The sequence below is a fragment of the Merops nubicus genome, unplaced genomic scaffold (genome assembly GCF_000691845.1).
Source record: "Merops nubicus isolate BGI_N331 unplaced genomic scaffold, ASM69184v1 scaffold10982, whole genome shotgun sequence".
Classification (NCBI taxonomy): Eukaryota; Metazoa; Chordata; class Aves; order Coraciiformes; family Meropidae; genus Merops; species Merops nubicus.
In genome coordinates, this window is record NW_008591569.1 from 14 (window position 1) to 22,980 (window position 22,967).

Here is a 22,967-nt window from a genome sequence, read left to right on the forward strand (position 1 = left end):
ATGATTCTATACCTAGTAGTCAGTATTAAGCAGTGATGTAAGTAGTGATGTAGAAGTGTACGTTTTTAAACTGGAGAACCAAAAAATGTTTCAGATAGATAGTTACTCTGATTTCTGTAATTAGATATTGTGTTGTAACATATCTGTTGATGCTTAAGTCCAGTGGCTTTCCTTTGGGATCTGTCTTGTAGGCATGTGGAGCTTTAAGGCATTTAAAGGAACAAAACTGCTATTCTGCCAACAACTGCATTGTTGCCTACCTGAAAAGGAAAAGTTCTGTTGTGTTAGTGATGTTCTGATCCAATGCCAAAAAGGAATGCTGAAGTCCCTGGGGGGCAACAGTACATTTTATGCTAGAAATTTTGATAACGTGTCTTAAATTGAACTGCTTTTTCCAGGGTAAATGCTTAGGTTTGAGTATTTTTTAGTGGAATTGGTTTTATAGTTGCAGCTTATCTGTAATGCTGTATTATAATATATGGTAAACTACATCCAGCTCTTATAGGCCTCTAAAAGTATTTCTGAATGACTAAGTAAGCGTAAAACTGTAGGATATTAAACTGGAGCAAAAGCTCAGTTACTTTAGGTGTCCTCATACTCATTTTAAAAACCTCCTTCCATACATTGATGAACATGAACTTTTTGTTCTAAAAGTTTTGTCAAGAAAAATACTTTTGTTTCAGCCCTTGCGATCGGCCTCGTGTGATTGAATCCCTGAGAGGTATAGAAGTGGTTGACATTGCTGCTGGGGGGGCACACAGCGCCTGTATCACAGCTGCTGGAGACCTTTTCACGTGGGGAAAGGGAAGATATGGACGCCTTGGGCATGGAGACAGTGAGGACCAACTAAAACCTAAACTGGTAAGAAACCTTTGGAGTTCTGTACAGTCTTAGTTCTGTTCTTACTTTCTGATTTGTAACTTTTTGCTTTTCTCCACATAAAGAACGAAAGGACAAGATGGTGATGTGCATTTTTAAGAAATGAGCAGTTGCTTTAGAGAACAGGAATGGATTGGAGGAATCAAATGAAAGTGGGGTTGTAAAACTTTGCTGGAGGTCACTAAACAGCTTATAAGGAATTTCTTTTGGAGAAGACTTAAACAAAACTCCAAATCGGCCCTTCAACCCCCAGGAAGTAAATTCCACCCCTTCCCATCTGTAGTTTGCACTGAAAGGAACAAAGGTGTTGTTTCCGAAGGTGTTGCTTTCAGTAGGGAACCCACTAGGCCCTCTCTTTGTTTACTTCCTGGAAAATGTACCAGTGATTGTAGTGGTAGCCACTTAGCCACTTGCAAACTACTTTTTTTTTCCTGACATCATAATTATAAACTTAATTCTCATTATTTGAATATTGAGGTGTTACTGACATGTATACTAAGTGAATAAGAATTTAACCTAGGTAATTATGAAATATTTGTTATCTGCTAAAGTAATTTGAGTGAAGCAGTTATTGATGAGGAGGATGGCTGTTTCCATTTGATTTGTAGGTGGGAAATCTGAGAACTTGGCCAGTATGGAATGTAGGAAGAATGAGTATACTGATTAGCTGACAAGCTGTAATTCAGCCCGTTGTACTCCTGTGAACTAGGCTGGAAGAGCTTTCAGTTAGAACAGTGGTATTAAGAAAACTGCCCTACTTTTGAAATGAGAGTGCTTTTTGCTACTTGTGTTCTCTTGCTGAAAATACAGCAAAGGATAAGATTGCATTAACTGAATCAAACTGAGCATTAGGGGTTATTTTATTCATAGCCCTGTGAATATATTTCTGTTCATGCAAGTATTGACTTTTTTCAGTGCTTGAATTTGTGGGACGAGGTATTGTGTGTTCTTAGTCCATGTAGGGACCTTATCACCTCTATCCAGATCTTCTCATTATCCCTGCCTCCCCCAAAAACCCAAGGTCTGCCCACCCTTCTTGTACATCTTTATACATCTTTCCATCTTCCATGTTCTTGGCTAGTATGAAAACAGATTATCTGTAGATGAGTTGAAGTAGGTGAAGTTCCATGCTACTTCAGGTGGTGGATTGTGCTGCCTATAATCTATCTGAAGTAGGGGTGAGGGTGGGGAGGGTACAATGATACATATGAGTCACTGTCCTTTTACTTTGTGACTCCAAATCCCATTCCTTATCACTAGATGGCAGCATTTCAAAAGAGGTTGATTAAATTCAGGCTGCGATGCAAGTGCTAGAAAACTGTATTATAGTAAAAGAGAATTTGAAAATAAGACTTTTTTTTTTTTTTCTTGCTGTATACAATACCAATTCAGAGAGCTTGAAATCATTTCAAGAAAATACAGTCTTTGATAACCTTATATGTTTTACTTGAATTGTTTTCCCTGATTTTTTAGGTCAAAAAAATATAAGTAGTTCACCAATTAAAAAGAATAACCCAATATTTAAAATGCATAGTTAGTTTTCACTTTGCTGGTTTGAAAACAGCAGAGTCCTTTGAATTGCCTATATTTGCTTGTTCCTGTGGTGTTTCAGGCTCGTAGTTCCAGTGAAGCACCTCCCTAAGTTGGGTTTGTCATCTTTTCTGAAACTAAATGACCGAGTCTTTCATTATGAACAAAAAATGGATGATTTCTTTACAGGTGGAAGCTCTCCAGGGCTACCGTGTGATTGACATAGCTTGTGGCAGTGGAGATGCACAGACATTGTGCCTGACTGATGATGATACAGTCTGGTCTTGGGGTGATGGAGATTATGGAAAACTTGGGAGAGGGGGCAGTGATGGCTGTAAAGTACCAATGAAGGTATTTGAATATAATTTTTTTCATTTTTTAGAAACCGTGAGATTGTTGTCAAGTGCTGAAGCCAGATTTGCTAGTATATGCAAACTTTCACCCATTCTAGGGCATCAGGATTCTTCTGATTGTTGTTAAAAATGAACTTTGTAGTCTACAGTGATAACTCTTTAAATTTTTTGTTGACTGTTGAACTTAATTTTTTTTTTTTCTTCAGAGTGCACTGCTGGTTCCACTAATTTCTCATTTTAATTTTGGTTTCTGTCGAAAGGTTTAGATTTTGCCAAGAAATCTTAATATTTCTTTGTCTTAATAAATTTCTGTAACACTTTTGAAGTCATAACTTCATTCCAGAAAGGTGTATTAATTGGCTAAAAAGTAATTTTACTTGATATTAAACCTTTTGTGTGAATATATCATTTGCTGGAAGTTTTTTCCTATGTTACAAATTAAATCCATGTAGCCATCTAATTTGAATTCCGGCACTTGTTATGAAGATGAACACTGCTTGTGTTTGAGAAATATATGTGAGTGTCACTGTGCATACCAATGTACAGTGGATTTTGGATTCTTAGTCCAGATTCACACTTTATTACTTGGGTAGAGATGTCCCCATTATGTTTCCAAATAGATAAAATCTACCAGCATGTCCCAAATAACATTTCTCTACTGCATGACGTAATACAATGTGAAAATAGCTTATGTTCTATCCATCATCAGTCCCATAGGATTGATGGTAAAGTGGCATAAGGACCTACAAAGAATAAACAGGAAGAGTGTACTGGTGGCTTAAGTACTTCTACTGTATCAGCAGAATCATATCCATGTTATAGGAGTTAGAGATGATTAATGTTGAGTATTTGGAGACACAGCCTTTCTGCTAAGGGCAATTGCTGAGTAACTGGTGGCAAAACATCCTAGAGATGATCTTCAATAGTTGGCGAAATCTGAGCTGCTTTGTAATGTGTAAGTAGCAAATGGTGGAAGGATGGAAGGAGTAGAATTCTGCTCAATGATCTATGTACATATTTTAATTTATAAATGTACATATAGACACATACTTTCACATTGTGTTTAAGATAGTGCAGTCTGTGAAACTATAGTCTCCTTAATTAACCTTGATTTAATTTATTATTATTTTGCTAGATTGATTCCCTCACAGGCCTTGGAGTCATTAAAGTTGAATGTGGATCACAGTTTTCTGTGTCTCTTACGAAATCTGGAGCAGTATATACTTGGTAAGTATTTTGTATTGGTTATTTTGACAGTGTTAAATGAAACCTTGTCTGCAACAGGTATTAGTGTTATACTGCCTTCACTGTTTTGATTCTGTCCTCCTATTAAAAACTTTTTTGAATACCTCGGTCCTGATCAGTAATAAAATTGGTCACTTGGGGAATATTTTGTAGTGCTAACTGAATGAAAAATGAAAGTATTTTGTCTTGGAGACCTAAGTACAGAGTTGTCTTTCCAGGCATTGACCACTGCAAGATGCAGAAGTTCCAAGGGGGTCAGCAGAAGTATAAGCCTGAAGTGTCATGCAGGGTGGAAGATGATAACACAAACAGCATTCTCATGTGTTATCAAAACTGTGTCCAGCTTGTGGTGGCTGTAGTCTGAGAATTTCAGTTCATCATTTTAATATTCTTAAGCCATCCCAGATTTTGTAGTTTAAACTACTAGCCTTCAAGTGTTTAAAAAGGCTAATGAAAATGCCTTCCCAACACCCTTCTGCTCCCTTGTTTGTACAGCATTAGAGATACCTTTAAACTGTACAAAGTTCCAGTCTCTGAGGTCAGTAAATGTACTGTTTTTACAGATGAATGCTTCTAATACTTGATCCTTCTAAGAGGAAAAAAACTAAAAAGAAAACCTGCAATGCTGGTAAAAGGACCTACAAAGAATAAGTAGGAACAACATGTTGCAGGTTTAAGAATCTTTACTTTATCAACAGTATATCACATCCGTATCTTACAAGCTAGGGATGGCTAATGTGGAATATTTGGAGAATATTTTGGTATTACACTGTTTATCAATACATCTACAGATCAGATATCAGACACAGTCTGTTGTTCCATTTTTTTTCCCACAAATAAAACACGGTTTTGAAATTTTTTACCTTCTCTGTGCAGGGGCAAAGGAGATTATCATCGGTTAGGCCATGGATCTGATGACCATGTTAGAAGACCACGGCAAGTGCAGGGACTGCAAGGAAAGAAAGTCATTGCAATTGCTACTGGATCTTTGCACTGTGTTTGCTGCACTGAAGATGGTATAAAAATAAAACAATTTGCTTAATTCTTAGTACTGAATTTGGAAGAAAAAAAAATAAATTTGTTTTTTTAGTCAGCTGTTGGTAGGTTGTTCTTGCTAAAAATGCTGGTCCTTCATGGGCCATGGATGTATTTTGTGTTTGCAGATGTTGCGTAGTCCCTGAGCAGCAAACATGTCATTCATTTAAAATGATCACATCAAACCAACTGAAAGGTTTTAATTAATAATAATAAAAAGTTTGTTTCATAAATGCTGATGGTCAAAGAAAATCTAGAGCTCTAGAGCTCTAAAAGTAATTACAGATTGGTCAAGCAGGAGAATAAATAGATTTGGCTTTTTGTTTCACAGGGTCTTCTGAGCCTTCTGAGGTGTTTAATTTGGTAAAGGAAGCACTGCACAAACAATATTGCTTCTTAGAGAGCAGGTTGAGATACTGAGTGTTGGTAGTAGGCTCACTGCCACATGTAACTAACAAGTCTGCACAGTGACTGTGTGTTATATAAGTGCTAGTGAAAGAGGATCCCCCTGCAGAAAATGGGTAATCAAAAATAAGGTTGCTGTTTTTAAAGTATTTTCTATTTGTCTTGCAGCAGTAAGCACCCATTTTAATGTCCTCTCTAAAAATACAACCTATTATAGGATCTTTTCTTTTGTCTCATACAAATTGTTAGGTTTTTCCTAATTATTTTTTATGATATCAGCTTTTTTTTTTGTACTATGAAACCACAAAATACAGTCTTTCTGGTGTATCTGTTGTTGTTCTTCACCATTTCCTTGCGTTCTGGAGCAGAACTTTAAAGTTATATAAACTATGAAGAAATAAATGCATACGCTAGCTACTCTACATAGACCAGGGGCCTGACCATGGCATTCAAGATTTATATGCACTAAATAGTGGATCTCAGGTGGCCATCAGTCCTAGAAATCTTGATTACAGTCCAAGGCCTCGTTCAGTTAAATGATTTACAAATGATTGTTTAAAAAAAAAAAAAAAGACAGCCTCTAGAATTACTTTCAAAACAATTACTGTTTTTTGTTGGTTTAGGGGAAGTATATACATGGGGAGATAATGATGAAGGGCAGCTTGGAGATGGAACAACTAATGCCATCCAAAGACCACGCTTGGTTGCAGCACTCCAGGGTAAAAAGATCAACAGAGTAGCCTGTGGCTCAGCACATACATTAGCTTGGTCAACCAGTAAACCTGCTAATGCTGGCAAGCTCCCTACACAGGTAATATTTTTGGCTTATTGCTTTCAGATTTTAAACATACCTTGCATGTTCACTGCTGATCTCTGAGTAGATGTATTTCCCTTCTAAATCCCTGCATAAGCTCAATGTGCTTGGATTTAGCTTGGAGTTTGAGCCAGTTACTTTGTTTTACTTCCATGTTTAAAGAAGAGTTCCAGTGTTGTGAGGTGAGAAAGCCTCTTCATTCAGTTGTTAATCCAATGTAGAACAGCAGCTCAGTTTGCAAATTGGCAGGAATTTTAATTCTGTATTCCAGCTTTTAAAATCTTATACTTTCCAAGATACTTGCTTTACATTGAAATTGTTTTTTTAATATTTTGTCTTTCAGCTATAATGGGTAGGTATAGCGATTACAGGATATAAATATATTTCTGTTTATGGATAAAGATAATTGTAAAATACAGAATAACAAGAACAGTCCAACCATCATATTCCTAATACTTCTTCCAGTTTAGATAGGTGCTATTAGCATCTTTTCTAAACAACTCTGTGTATTAGGTTTTGACTGTGAACAAGAAAATATCTGAATTTTTAATACAAATTTACCTACAAATTTTATAAAATAAAGTATGTAATAAGTTTAAGTTATTTTTGGATATCATTGCCTTATCATAGGTTCCTATGGAGTACAATCATCTGCAAGAAATTCCCATCATTTCATTGAGAAACAGGCTTCTGCTGCTGCATCACATTTCTGAGCTCTTCTGTCCTTGCATTCCAATGTTTGATCTTGAAGGAAGACTTGATGAAACTGGCCAAGGACCCTCAGTTGGGTTTGATACATTACGGGGAATATTGATATCCCAGGGAAAGGTATTTATCAGAATGTTTTCAGGGTAGTGGTTTGTAACTGTAGTGAAAGGTACTGTTTAAACAGTTTCCAAAGAAAATAGAACTGTATATCTGAATTTGTTGTGTAAGTTGTATATCAAATGTTTGCATTCTGGTTATGCAAACTTCTTTTGTTGTGAACATTATTATGTTCTTTTTATTATGTTTTTGTCAGTTCTTAATCATAGTGCCTTTGTGTGTTGACGTGGAAAATAGCTTTATTTTTATAGCCAAATTATTCTGAGGTATTCAGTAGATGCTGTTCTGAAAAAAAAGATAAGATGGGCATGAAATGGTCTTTTTTTTTTATATATATATTTCAGTTGTCATGATCAGATTATATGCTAATTGATCGAAAGCTTTGTGCAGGTGTGAAATGCTGGGGTTTGAACCCCGACCCCCGAATTAAGGTTGACATGTGGGTGATTCCCACAGTCCTTCATACAGAGGTGGTGAGTTTGCCTTATAGCTTCCCCCCAGGGGGCGGCCGGCCCTGCAGGGAGAGCCAGAAGGGAAATGAGCCCCAGGGGTCCAGCATTGAGTTGACAAAGGTCAGGGGTCTGCTTGGGGATAAAAGCTGGGACCACTGGCAGGGAGTCAGGAGTGTCTGTCTGTGGAGTGCCCTCCACAGAGCTTCCTGGTTCAGGGCAGACCTCCTGACTCTCCCTGGAGCTGGGCCCCAGTCTGTTTAGACCTTTGTGAACACGGGCTGATGGGGTGAGAGTCACCATGTGGGCACCTTTCTCTTATGTATTTAACTTGCTGGTCTGGCTGTTTCCCATGCCAACTGTGGGAAACCTCGGTTCACTGTTTGTACCACCTGTTGTGGGCCGAGCCACATCTTTTGTGGGATCGTTGGGGGTGGCGTCGATTATGTACCAGCTGATTGATCTGTTTGTACCCCCAGTGATCATTCATGTCATAACGTTTTTGTTTACAATACAGTCTGTGTATTGGTTCATCTTCCTGCTGGTGGTATCATTTTTGTTGGGCCTGGTCATTGGCTGAACAAGGTGCAAACTTGTTTTAGACTGGTCTAAAAGTGAAGACAGCATACTTGAGAGTTAAATCTCAAATTGTTAAAAGAAAGTGGATTTTTACAGTTGTAAGGGAAGTCAGTCATGAGAAAACCTAGATAATTATAATGCTTCAAGGTTACAACACTTATTCAAAACTTCAGATATAGAAAGCCTTTGAAAACATTACTTGCCTTCAGTATGATCATCAGTTTTGGATCTGACTTTTCTCACTGTCATTGTAACTTGTCTAACATGAAACGATAATCTTATATAAACAGACAAAACCTCCTGGGAGACATATTTGAGAAGAGGAGCTCTTAAGTTTCCCTCTGCAGTGCTGTTCTGTGTCCTTCAGTAAGACACATGGCCTGTAGCCTTTAGCATGTACTGTCTCAAAGTCTCTTTCTCTAGACTCCCTGTAACATTGTGTGGTAGAGCACTCCAGCAGAATACATGCTTCACAGACCAGGAGAACACCACACACTTTTTTTTTTTTATCAAAACCTAAACTGGAAAAAAGGAAAGGGAAATCCTAGCTAGTCTGTTCATGCCACTTTTATGTTTCTGCTATTAATAGGGAGTCTTTAGATATATAATGTTAAGTACAGGAGTGGGTGTGCAGGAGGCACATTCAAGTAATTTACTTGAAGAGTCTGCAGAACAGTTACAGAAAGGTTTCAGATGTAAGATAAAATGGGATATCAGGCATATTTTATGTTAAAAGCAGTCAACAGAGACAGTGGAAGTGGCAATGCTGCAATTGTATCTATGACCGTGTTTCAGCCAGGCTTACCTTCAGATACTTGAAAATCTTTTTAAAGCTTGCTTGAAACTGCTGGTGTAAAATTAGATCCAAACGTTTAGTGAGAGAACCTCAGATGCTGGAATTTGCACGTTAAGATTATAGTTCATTTTTTATTTTAAGTTGTTTTTAATTTGTTGCCTTCCATTGCAAGATGATCTCAACTTTGGCTTTTTGGGGTGTTTTTCTCAGTGATTTGTTATTCTTCATATACACAGGAGTGATACAGGAGAGGCTTCCTTCTTTGCTTTATTAGTATCCCAGCTGTTTCAGACTTGAATTGTATTAGCACAAATAACATGATACTTAACTAACATCTCACAGCTTTATCTTCTGGTGCTCTTGTTTATTTTCAGTATTTCAGAAGTATTTGATGCTTGATTCCTTTTTTTTCATCAAGAAAAACTCAGAGGTGTTATGCCTTTTGCAGGATCAGTTTCTCTATTCTGCTGAAAAATATTTTTTTTGGCCTTGTTTGAACTACATACATGTTTATCTGTGAAATATGTGCAACTTTCTTGTTTGATTGCAGTTTTGCCATTATTTTAATTTCTTCTGTTTTCCTTTTTTAGGAGGCAGCTTTCAGAAAAGTTGTGCAAGCAACTATGGTGAGAGATCGTCAGCATGGGCCAGTTGTAGAGCTCAACAGAATACAGGTAACTCTAGCTGAAATTTTGATTTTAATATCTGTATGTTTAGTCCACAGTCCTATACATTTGTCAAGTCCTTTTGCTTCTGCTCTTTGGCTTCTGAGTAGTATAGAGTAGAATTTTGGTCAGAGAAACAAACAATGAAGAAGTAAATGCATCAAGGGCTGCTCAATTTCTTTTTAGTATGTTTCAATCCATGCTATAGTTGTTTTAGAGGAGGGGGGCACTTGTCAAAATATTAAGTCAGTGATTTAGACTTTAACGAACAAAGTATGTCCTGTTTGCTAAAGGACTGCTTTTTCAAAACTCACTACATTGAGGAAGTAGTCGTTCTCTTGCCATTCTTGCCTTTCAAAATGGTCAGATGAATTATTCAGCTGTTGATTTCGTAACAGAGAACACGAAGGGGGAAAAAGACAAGAAAAAAGCCCTTGAAATCAGGCTGGTAAGTTCTTGTCCTTTGCTGGTCGTCACATGGTGTCATATTGATTGCAGAACTCTTTGATACAAAAGAGCTATTTTCCTTATCATTGACGTTTGAAAATGTAATCTTGTGCCTTAGGCCAGATATGTCCCTCCTCCTTAGATATTTCTGTAACAGAATAGTAAAACATTGTTTTTGTCTAAGTGGACTGAAGCCTGGTCTTAGGGAGTCCTTAAGCATTTCTTTCCTTTACTGGTGTGGGTTTTTTTTTTGTTTGTTTTTTTTTTTTCCTTTTAATTTGTATATTGTGTAACGTAAGAAAACCTACTCTTTGTAAGGTTAGAATAGAGGAATTGTGAACCTTTTCACTAACTGCTTTTGTCTTAGTGATCAGAAGTACATCCGGTTGTGCCTGAACCCTTGCCATTTTCTGTGGGCACTTAACATGTCTTGTGGTAATGTTAAGTGATTAAGGTGTTATGTTTTAGTCCTGAGAGTGCCTGGGATTTTCTGGTTACATTTTGTGTGCATGTATGAAATCAGAAAGTCCAATAAAGTGGTGCAAGTATTTAAGCAGGAAAATGGTGACTAAAGTTTGGGCTCATTTCCTACTGTCCTCCTTTTACTGTTGAGTTAATGACTTAAGGTAGGCTTTATGTGGTATTCCAGTTCATTATTTAAATCTGTCTCGAACTCTAGAAGAGAACCAGTAGCTGCAGGGCTTCCCTTCCTCATAGCTTCTGAGGGAAATGGAATTTTGCTGTAGCACGAGTCTGTCCTAGATTTAGCCAAATGAAGGCTAAGAAGGACCATGTTCATAATCTGGCCTGATAGCACAGTACCAAGTACAGGTCACAGCTTCTTGCATTAGCTTTTGCAGAGAATGAAAATGTGGAGTCTTAAACCATTTCATCAAAGGATCTGTATTATTTAACTGAGGATTCAAAGCTGCTTTACATAGTGTCAGACAGCTAGTTGTCAATGTTAAGAGTTTCATCTTATTTGCAGTTGTGAATTTAACTGCAGTTAGGCTTTAGGGTCCCCTTGCTTTCAGAAAACTCATCTTACAGTATATATATTATATTGTGCAGAAATGTTCCAAAACAGCACCTGTGACTTGCTCTGGAGAGGTGTAATAGAAGTGGTTGAAGACTGAGCCAGAAAGTGAGCCAAGAGTTGTGTCTAAACAGGATTCCAGTGCTCAAGTTCATTTACTGACCCTCTTCCTAGCAGATTGGATTTGCCCGGTGCTTAAGTACTGGTGAGCTCATGTGGTGTCAAATGGACAGGCGTTCATAATGCTGTTAAATCATATCTTTGCCTTTAGATGAAAGATATTATCACAGCAGTTGAAAGGAACAGTGAATCTTGCAGCAAAATATTGCAGTGGGATTTTCCTCGCATGCTGCTTCTTAGGGACCTTCATCAAGTCTCAAACCACACTTTTTTCTCTAGGTGCCTAATAAACACATCACTCTGTGTATATACATATGTATTAGTTTACACATTTTTAGGGGCTCCTAGTAAGTGTGATAGATGCATATTTAAATATTGTCATTAATGAACATAAGAATAACATCCATTCAGTTTTCTGGCCAACAGCACAGCCTCTGATCTGTCTTATGGATAAAAATCTTACCCTGTTTTGACAGTTGTATGTGTAAGTGGAGATAGGATGCATCAGCTATGTGTATTGTAATCCAGAAAAACTGAATTTACCAGGGCACTGTCTGCTTCTTCAGAAACAGGGGAAGAAAACGTTATCAACAAATTCAGTCATTTATACCCCTCAGTCTTACTATTTTCCTTTAAAGATGAGCAGATAGAGTGCTGAGTAGAGACAGATGGACAATGAACTATTTGGAAGTGAAGACAAGTAAGGTCTTGGTGGTTGGGGGAACATAAAATTCTTTATCTAGGGAAGAAAGCCAACAAGATTGCTGGCTGACCTGGTAAGAATCACTCTGTCTAGCTGCAGTGAACACACCTATTGGTTTTGCATGCTTCCAGCTCTAACAGTAAAATTACTAATCAACCTCCATTTTTTTTTTTTGTTTTCATTTAAAGAATGTAAACACCATCATTGTGGTCAGTTATGCTTGAACTAAGATTGCCTCAAACAGTTGTAACTGTGTCAGGTCACAGAAATTACCTAGAACAGTCATTCAGCATTGTCAGGAGAATTCAGGACATTTAGTGGGAGGATCTAGATAACCAGATAATTGTTTTTTATGTTGTGCAAATCCAAGCATTAGTTGAAAAATTTCTTCTGGTACAAAGGTGCTGGAATTTGCAGTGAGTATAAGTGGTGATAGTCATAGTAGTCAGTGATAGTTAAACAGCTATGTCACAGAGATAGGCTGCACTGCAATTTCTGCAACAGGTCTTATCCTGGAACCAGTAAATCTTACTCCTTAATGTTTAGGTAGGTCCTGTTTTTGTATCAAACAATCTGACAAAGTAGGGTCTGCATGAGCAGACAGTGAGATGGGTTGAAAACTGCCTGAACAGCTGGGTCCAGAAGGTGGTAATGAAGTCCAGTGAATGCCAGTAATTAGCAGTGTACTCTAGAGGTTAATGCTGGGTCCAGTCCTGGTCAACATCTTCATTAATGATCTAGATAATGGTGCAGTGTCCCCTTGGCAAGTTTGCTGATGATACAAAACTGGGAGGAGTGGTTGATGTGCCAGAGAGTCATGCTGCCATCCAGAGGGATGTCAACAGGCTGAAGAAATGGGCTGACAGGAACCTCATGAAGTTCAATGAGGAGAAATGTAAAGTCCTGCACCTGGGGAGGAACAACCCCAGGCACCAGCGTATGCTGAGAACTGCTCAGCTGGGAAACAGCTTTGCTGAAGGAGCCATAGGGGTCCTGGTGGACACCAAGCTGAATGTGAGCCAGCAATGTACCCTTGCCATGAAGAAGGTTAATGTGTCTCCTGGGCTGCATCAGGAGGAGTTTTGCCAGCAGTTTGGGGGAGGCGATTCTGCCCCTCTGCTCAGTGCTAGTGGAGTGCTGAATCCAGTGCTGGGCTGCTTAGTATGAGAGACATGGACATACTGGGGAGAGTCCAGTGAAGGGCCGCGAGAATGGCTAAGGGACTGTGACATCTCTCCTATGAGGAAAGGCTGAGAGAGATGCAGCTGTTCAGTCTGGACAAGAGAAAGCTCAGAGGGCATCTTGTTAATGTCTGCTTATGAGTACCTGAAGGGAAGGTGTAAAGGTGGAGCCATACTTTGCTCAGTGGTGCCCGGAGGCAGGACCAGAGCCAGTGGGCACAAACTGTACGCAGGAGCTTCCCTCTGAACATCAGGAAGCACTTCTCCACCATGAGGTTGACCAAGTGCTGGCACGGGTCGCCCAGGGATGCTGTGGAGTCTCTATCCTTGGAGTTACTTTAAAGGTGTCTGCACATGGTCTTGGGAAGCTAGCTTTAGGGAGCCATGCTTGTGCAGGAAGGTTGGACCAGATCATCTTCAGAGGTCTCTTCTGACCTCAACCATCATGTGATTCTGAAATAGTTCTGGACTCCTAATAGCCTGAGATTTTAAGTGCTCTCGTCGTCCTGGAGGGAGTCAGTGTGTGTAACAGGAGTCTGCAATATCTGTATCTAGGGATGTGTATTAGATGGTACTGAAAAGTATTGTAGTGCTGTAATTTGAAATTTGGTGGCTCTTCTGTATGTGTCGTGTATAAACAAAAACTGCAGATGTTTCACTGAACACATTAGTATCTTATAAACTTCACTCTTCTGGTCTGCTCTGCACGGTGATGCCAGCTGAAACACGTTCCTACAGTGGCTTTTATGATGTGCTTACTCCACAGGTGAAACGCTCCAGGAGTAAAGGAGGACTGGCGGGGCCTGACGGTACGAAGTCAGTGTTTGGACAGATGTGTGCCAAGATGAGTTCCTTCAGCCCCGACAGCCTGCTGCTGCCTCACCGTGTTTGGAAGGTCAAGTTTGTTGGTAAGAGGACTCTTCACCCCCCACCTATTTTGCGTTTACTGACGCAGTTTTCATCAGATTTACTTTTTTGGAGAACCTGAAGGAAGTGATATAGGAAAACAATGTATGTGTTTAGCAGAGAAAAGTGCTTAAAATGTTAGGAAGTTAAAGAAGCCTTTTGAAATTATTTTTAAAAAAACTCAAGACTAGTGGAAATGTGTCTGTAATTCTCAAATTGCTGGGGCAGCTCTTCTGCGCACATGACACGTTCTGCAGAACCTAGACCTCTTTTTTTGCTGTCTGAATTGGTAAATAATCCTTAATAGTTGGTTTTACTGGTATGGTTGTTTTTTACCATTTGCATATCACTTGGAGCTTTTAGATGAGAAAATGTCTTAGATTGAAGAGACATTCTAACTACTGTATACAAGATATATAAAATATATCTACTTTAAGATGTCACTTAGGAATTGTTTTGCTTTGGCTTTCTTTTTCTACCTCAATTTTACTTTGATTAGTGTATAATGTTCTGGCAAAGTAGTATTTTTGGCACTGGGATATGTTGTATAATCTTGTAAATCCTACAATTTACAGTGAACTGGAAATATCCCAGTATTAAGCAAAACATAAAGGATTTTCAGATGAACAGATAAGACAGTGTAGCTTTTAGTAAACTTTTGTTTGCTCAATTGTCCCTGTGGAAGAAAATGCAGTTTATTTCGTTGCTTTATTTATATTTGAAAGAACACTTAATTTTGAGCCTTCTTTTTCCTCTCCAAGGTGAATCTGTGGATGATTGTGGTGGAGGTTACAGTGAATCAATAGCAGAAATGTGCGAGGAGCTTCAGAATGGGCTGACCCCTCTGTTAATCGTGACACCAAATGGAAGAGATGAGTCTGGAGCAAACAGAGATTGTTTCCTATTAAATCCTGCTGCCAAGTCACTCTTGCATATGAACATGTTTCGTTTTCTTGGTAATCTCTTAGCAATGTTATGACATTCTGTTTGCATTACATGATCAAAATATTGTGAATCTAACCTCTGAAAATTAAAAATACTCTGTTTAAACTTGCAGGTGTACTTTTGGGCATTGCTATCCGGACTGGCAGCCCTCTGAGCCTCAACCTGGCTGAGCCAGTGTGGAAACAGCTTGCAGGAATGAACCTAACAATTGCTGATCTCAGTGAGGTAAGTATGAAGTTCTGAGTAGGATATAACTTACCGAAGACAAGCAGACCCTAGCATAAATTTTTCTCCAGTGATGGACTTTCCTGGTTTCTGTATACTTGTATATTTACTGGCCTTTTACATTTTGAGCCAGTATATAAGGATGACTCGTACTCGTTCAGCTAAAAGTGAAAGTTTAAGTCATTCAGAAGTAATTAAACAAGCTAGTTGAATTCAAGAGCATTCTCAGATCTTCTCAACAGTCTGGCTAGACAGATGTTTGTGGTTGAACTTCTTTCCAGTAGACTTTTCTGTAGCTGTTACTGTCTGTTGTGCCAAGTTTCAGTAATTGATTTGGTGCCCACGCCTACGCTGTTTTGAAATAAAGTGAGTTCAAACTATTACTGAAAATAGTTTGTGCCCACATACTGAACATCATAAACTTTCAACTTCTGTTTACTGAACTAAATAAAAGTGGAGTAAGAGTTATGTCTTTGTTAGGAAGAAGAATTACTTCTCAAATATGTCATGTAAGAATGTACTTACTGTAAACGCATTGAGTCATTTACTTGTCAGTAAAGGGATTAATTTTTTACCAAATCCAGCACTGGACTTTCTAAAAATGATGGTGTTTTGAGGCTTTAAATCCATTTTCTTGTGTAAGACAATTTCTTGGCAAATGTGCCCCGAAAGGACTGAAATTTAGAACACATGCACCCTCCCACATCCCAGTATAGTGAAATTTTATGTAAAATATTAAGCCATTTTATGGCTTTGAAATTAAGTTAGGTGGGTTGTGGTTGGACATTTGACAGTGCTTTTGGTAGATGACACATGGTACACTGCTTTTGATGTGCAAGAGACGCTCTTGTGCAGGGGTAGGAAACTGAGTCTAACTGGGGCTTGTTCTTTTCAAAAGGTTGATAAAGATTTTATTCCTGGGCTTATGTACATCCGAGACAATGAAGCTACTTCAGAAGAGTTTGAAGCTATGAGCCTCCCGTTCACTGTGCCTAATGCAAGTGGTCAGGATATCCAGCTGAGTTCCAAGTACACCCATATTACACTGGATAACAGAGCCGAATATGTGAGGCTGGCAATAAACTACAGGTTTGTTGAATAAGTCATTCCAATTATTGACACGAATAAGTGTTTTCTTTTAAGAAATACATAAAAGCTTTTAAACAATATACTCCTTTAACCTCTTATATACAAGTATTTTAATATTTCCGTGTGATTAGTTTTGATTTTCTAATTTCTTTTAATCTCTCCAAGGAGAAAGGATTAAGCTTAATCTTTAGGAAACAAAATAAATTAACAGGTGTGGCTCTAGATGTGAATAGTTGTCCTGACAGAGCAGTTTTGGCAGCCAGCTTACAGGTGGAGAAATGTCTCATCCATCTAGTTCTTCCTGTGTGATAAAGTAATAGGCTTGATCATTAAGTTCTTTGTGAAGAGAGCTTAGGTTTAGTGCTACTGCTCTGACAGTTTTTCATATCATCAGTTGCAGTCAAGAGCAGTCCCAGCTGAATTCTTTGTCTATTCTTATCTAAGTTTGAGTACACAGAACAAAATGTTCATTCCTTCGACACCATAAAATAAGTCTGACACCTCTGTGCAGACAAGTAAATTCACCCCCCGGTGCCAAAAGCTGAACAGTGGACTGAAATGACTGGGAAATAATTGTTCAGTATTTGAGAAGACAGGCCTTTGGTTACTTCAGTACCTAGATAGCTAATCTTGACAAGCGTGTCTAAGAAGCAGCTACAGGCATCTTGTTAGGTGAAGCAGTGGGGCCTAGTGTCTATTGAAATATGGACATTTAGATAATTTAGCTGAGAAACTGATTCATAGTTGTTTTATTCTCTCTGCCACAGTTAACTGTTTCTGTTAGTGCTTGAGCAAGACTATATACAGTATACTGTATGGTATGGTTATGAACCAATACTGAAACCCATTTTTGACAATAGAGAGGAATTGTGTTTGGAATGATATGTCTGTATTCTGGTTATATTTCTTCAAAAAAAAATGGTTTTGTTCTCTTGCCAGTTCTGGCTACCCTCACCACAAGCAATTCTAAAGTGTTTTACAGTTAAAACAATAAGAAATCTTCCAGTACCTGAGAGGAGCCTACAGGAGAGCAGGGGAGGGTCTGTTCACAAGGGTTTGTACTGGCAGGACAAGGGGGAATGGCTTTAAGCTCGAAAAAGGGAGATTTAGGTTAGATGTTAAGAAAAAGTTCTTCAATATGAGGGTGATAGACCCATAGAATAGGTTGCCCAGACAGGTGGTGGAGGCCTCATCCCTGGGGACATTCAAGATCAGACTGGATGAAGCTCTGAGTAGCTTGATCTAGCTGGAGCTGTCCCGGCTTAGTGCAGGGGGGTTGGACTAGATGAGCTTTGGAGGTCCCTGCCAGCCCAGACATTCTATGATTCTATAAAAGGCCTTTGGGGGCAACACTTAAATGTTTAGATTAAGTATCAATTTTTTTTTTTAATTACATGAAGCCCTTGAGAGAAAAATTAGAACCTGAATAGCATCTATGTGAAAAAGTGGATGCAAAAGGCCTAAGTTTGTCCTGACATCTTTGTTTATTTTGGTGATGACAAGCCTGAGGACAAGTCTTGTCGATGATTCAAATCTCTGCTCTGGGGAACACTGTTAAAACATCTCAGAAATTATTTGACAGGAGAGGGGGAAAAAAAAAGGCAAAACACAAATCACGGGTGGCAGCAGAAGTAGCAAAATGTTAGACCTACCTGTGTCTGTCTTGAAATACAAGAACTCCTGTTCCCTCAGACATGTTTTAGTTCAGACCCATTTTTCTTTTACCATAATGTCTCTCTAGTGTTGGGAGTGTTTGGGGACAGTTTCAAAGCTGAGCTGTTCTTATCCCATGAGCATGTTGTTTCCAAGTGGGGCATTGGTTTGTTCTTGCCAGGCAGAGTACATGACTAATACTGGAAATAAAGTACCCTAAACACTGAGAGGTCTCTCTTCATACCGAGTTTGCTGTGCAATATGAATTGATGTAGAAACTGTTAGAAGCCAAGTTATCTTGTGTGATAGGTGTTTATTAAAGGTCCTTGGCACATAGCTGGAGACTTGGGGAGAATGGTTAAAGGTTCCTTGATACTACACTAAAAGCTAGAAATAATTGCTAGAGATGGCACTCACAGAAACTCCAAAAATTTGTCTCTGCAGACTTCATGAATTCGACGAACAAGTCGCAGCAGTTCGTGAGGGGATGGCCCGTGTTGTTCCTGTTCCTCTGCTTTCACTGTTTACAGGATATGAACTGGAAACTATGGTATCAATTTCTGCTTTGCTACTTCTGTCAGACTAACTTGGAGTGAGATTCTTCACTTACGTTTTACTAATCCCAAATCCACATTAAATACTATTTACAGCGATTGCTCTGTGATTACAAACATTTTGTCCAAGGAAAGACTAGAAAATATTTAATTGCCCTCTTGGTGTTAATAAGGTTATTTTGATATGGTTGAGCAGTGATGAATTTTTTTCTGGAAGAAACAGGCAGGCAAACAAAACAAACAAACAAACAAATACAACAAAAGAGGGACACAGGAGTTGAATTGGAGTTATTCATCACAAGTAAAATGTTTTAATTCTTTATGTGATTCAGAAATATTAAAGAAGGTTCATTATTTTCCCCTGATGGGAGAATGTGTATTTAGTATTATTGTTATAGGAAACTATAGACAGTACTTCAAATATTTCAATGTTCATTTAGTTAGTGTAAAAGCTGATTAAATATTTTAAAGGAATAGAGGGGATGAATCACCTGTAATTGATCTGATTGGACTTTTGTAGCTTATCGCTGTGTTTTATTTTTCAGGTCTGTGGAAGCCCAGATATTCCCCTTCACCTTCTGAAGTCTGTAGCAACTTACAAAGGCATTGAACCCACTGCTTCCCTGATACAGTGGTTCTGGGAAGTGATGGAGTCTTTCTCCAACACAGAGCGATCCCTCTTCCTGCGCTTCGTGTGGGGCAGAACAAGGCTGCCCAGGACTATTGCAGACTTCAGAGGGAGGGACTTTGTTATTCAGGTAAGGTGTATGGGCTGGGGTGTGGGCTTTTTATTTTTAAAAGCTGGTAGTGGAGAAGTAGGAGCATGACAGAACAAGAGAACAGGCTGAGCTCATTAAACTGTGCAGCGTTACACTGTAGATTCAATAGTGCAACAGAGATGTATAATGTATATGAATATTTTTCTCTCTTGCCTTGGGCGAGTGGGTATTCATTTCATTTCCTATCCATTTGCTTCTCTGAGTTTTGATAGTTTCCCACTGCCAGTCTTGAACTGGTTTTGCTGGCATTTATTTAGAATTTCATTCAGCTCAGTTAATAATTTCAGCTGAATTAAGAAACTATGATCTTCAAGTCATATTTTTGTATTTGCTGAAGTAATATGATCTTTTTTAGGTTCTTCCAAACCACATGTTCATAATCCAAGAAGCACATATATGTGTTTTTATTCATTTACTTAGCGTAGGGAAAATGGATTTGGTCTTTTCATTGTTTTTTTAAGAAACTTCAGCATCAGAATCACAGATCTAACATGCTGTTAAAAAAAAAAAAATCTCAAGTATTATTTTGATGCTTATTTGTGGTTTGGACAGTGAATAGAAAACATGATGCTTTTTGTTTTCCCCAGGTATTGGATAAATACAATCCTCCAGACCACTTTCTTCCTGAGTCATACACTTGCTTCTTTCTACTGAAGCTGCCCAGGTATTCCTGTAAGCAAGTACTAGAGGAAAAACTGAAGTATGCCATTCACTTCTGCAAGTCTATAGACACTGATGATTATGCCCGGATAGCGCTGACAGGAGAACCAGCAGCTGATGACAGTAGTGATGATTCTGATAATGAAGATGCAGATTCTTTTGCTTCAGATTCTACCCAGGACTACTTAACAGGACATTAAAAAAATAATATAAGGGATAGTTGTCACAAGCACTGAGGCAAAATGCCAAAATAACTATGAAGCTGAGGGCAGTTTAGGTCTCAGAATATAGCGTATGTAGTCAGAGGGATGGTAATCTTCTGAACGTGGGGACAGTGTGTTTGCTACTCACAGTAGGAATTAAGGGTTACAGCTTAAACCATCAGCTTAGAATAAATGGCACAGTATATGGGCATTTAACATTTATTTTTAAGAGCTGAAAGTGGCCCCCCATAATGCTGCACTACATTTAGAACCTTTGTGTTTACTGAAGTGTTGTAAATGTTTATATAAATATGGTAGTGCAGCATCCAAAAGGCAGTGAAACCTTTAAATTGTGGGTGCGATAGGTTTTTTTTCATATTAAGTGTTGTGTTCTGTGCATCTTCTTGATTGTATATTGGAAATACTGTGCAACAACTGAATAGTATTATAAATACTTAAATTAACTTTACTAGAAGTTTGTTAAAAAATTTTGGACATTGAATTAACATTATTCCTTTAAATTCTTCTACTGATACTAAAAATGGCCAATAGTTTCACCTCCACTCCCAGTTTGTATATTTTAGCTTATGCATTATTTATCTCAAATTTGATACCTTTCTGTGAACAGCATCATAATTCTTCTCATGGAAAGTGTATTGTATATAATTTGTGCCATGTAAATGCAAAAATTATAATTTCCCTCTAAATAAAAGTTCTGCCACAGAAATAAAAAAACCAAAAGCGTGTGTTTTTTTAATGGTAATGCAGCTGTTGTGTGGGCTGAGCATTGCAGGGGCTCTACTAAGAAATGTTTACAGCTGTTGTTCTAACGTTGGTGGTGCTGCTCCACCAATCGTAGGTGAGTTGGCATCGACATAACATGAGCTGTAGTAAACTCAGAGCAAGCCTACACAAACCCTTTAATGGTAGCAATCAGGTACACTGGTCGTGTAGTTCTTCCTAATGCTGCTGTGGTCAGTAGTGGTAAATTTGTTCCTGGACACTTGGGGAAAAAAATTGCTTTTGAGGAAGTGTAAGGGACAGATGTCTGCAAGTGAATGGAAGAGTGTGGTAACACTTGTGTGACAGACTGTCTTTGAGAAAATCAGATCATTTTACAAGGCTTGATCACAAAACATTGTGCATCTGTGGTAGCCTGGGTGAATAACTGGTTGAAGTCAAGTGGTGTTTGGGCAGGTGTTAGTGTTTACTACACAGTGTATGCACTGGTGTTTCAAAGTAGGAAAGTGAAGTTCAGTTATGCCAAAGCACTAATGTTTTCCTATACAATCCAGCAGAAGGTGATGTCATACCATTTTTTCACTAATTACTGGAATACGTATATGTGAATATTTAATATTTTACAATGCAGAGTTGATTCTTTTTGGGTTTTATGTGTGTGTATTTCACTTTTACTTAAAATTCTGTAAGTGTAAGTGTTAACTGTGGTCATGACTTAAGTTTTCCTTAGAATTGATATTTCAAAATAGTGCTGAAACTACCTGTTTGTGGTTAAGATGTCAGAGTTTTGAAATTCATTAGGTGTAGTCACCTCTGTTCAGTGCGGAAGATCTCTTGCAATAAATGCTCCTGTCCTGATCCTCTTATCTCACTGAAAATTCCAGAAGGCAGGCTTGTGCCCTCCAGATTTTCTCTGTCTGCTGATGGGAAAAAGAATTTTTTTTTTTTGATTCTAAAAAAAGATGAATAACCCAAAAAACTTAAGCAACCACTTTTATCTTTGCTGCTGAATTGAATTTCTCAGGGTAGTGACTGGAGAATCTAGTACAGAAGTACTCATGTGGTGTCTGCAGTCTTTTGCCACAATAACACTAGAGCCCTCTGGGCATCCACCTTGATCAAAGAGATTCTGTAGTCAGCTTTTCAGGAGATGTGATGAATGAGTCATGCCCCAATGCCACAAGTCCAAGGACTGGTATTTGGGCATGACTTCAGTTGCCATTCTTTAATTTCAAACCCTGTTTCAGGGCCATATAAACTATGATAACATGGAGAAGTTCTGTAACTTCCTTAGGAGACAAAAAGAATGTCAGAGGGTTTTCTTCCAAGAAGAGCAAGAAGGAAGTATCCCTTATGTAAGGAAGCAGCTTGTTGTTAATTAGTGAACTGTGTAAAACAGGTTTAAAACTCCTTTGCTTTCCCATCCTAACAGAAGAGTCTCAGATGCCCTTTTACACTGTGAAGTGTTTGTCACCTATGGCCTGACTTAAAGTATTTCTGAGTAACCAGTTCTTGACAAAACATTGTTTCAAGTGGTCAAAAAATGGGATTGGCTCTTAATTTTTTTTTTTCTTTCTTAGATGCAAATTCCTAGTATAAGGAAAAGGGCTCAATCTTGCAAGTGAGGAATGAATTACTAGTGTTTTCCCTTCTTTGTGTGTTCCTTCCCTGTATAAAATTAAAGATGAAGGTTTGATTTATTACAAAGCTTTTCCATTATAAAATTCCAGATTGAGAGAAGAATACCTTCCCATGTTCAAAATTACTCTTTGTTTGGGTAAATTCCTGATACCTCTGAAACTACGTATTGGCTGCTAAACAACCTCTGAATAAGGAGAGAAAGTCATTGAGTCCCATCAGGGAGGTTAGGGGCATCCACCATTTATAGTCATGGCCCTTGTCCTCAGACCAGCACGTATAAGATACTTGCCTCCCCTGCGAGCATCTTCAGGAGCAGACTGTGCAAAGCAGAAATAGGCCCACAGCATCCTGGCTTGTGTCAGAACTAGTGTGGCCAGCAGGACTAGGGAAGTGATTGTCCCCCTGTACTTGGCCCTGGTGAGGCTGCACCTCAAATACTGTGCTCTGTTTTGAGCCCTTTACTACGAGGATATTGAGGTGCTGGAACATGCCCAAAGAAGAGTGGTGAA

General features: G+C 38.5%; 1 protein-coding gene across 1 annotated transcript; it reads left to right on the forward strand.

The window, feature by feature from the left end:
- Window positions 1-683: 683 nt before the first annotated feature.
- Window positions 684-20,803, forward strand: LOC103782541 (E3 ubiquitin-protein ligase HERC2-like; the record flags this gene model as incomplete). The annotated part of the gene is made up of 14 exons (XM_008950311.1): window positions 684-861; window positions 2,599-2,760; window positions 3,898-3,989; window positions 4,884-5,023; window positions 6,071-6,258; window positions 6,892-7,089; window positions 9,501-9,584; window positions 13,829-13,970; window positions 14,730-14,924; window positions 15,026-15,138; window positions 16,037-16,227; window positions 18,325-18,430; window positions 18,980-19,192; window positions 19,801-20,803. Coding segments are annotated over 14 exons (2,275 nt in total), but the record flags the coding sequence as incomplete, so codon positions are not given.
- Window positions 20,804-22,967: the final 2,164 nt, after the last annotated feature.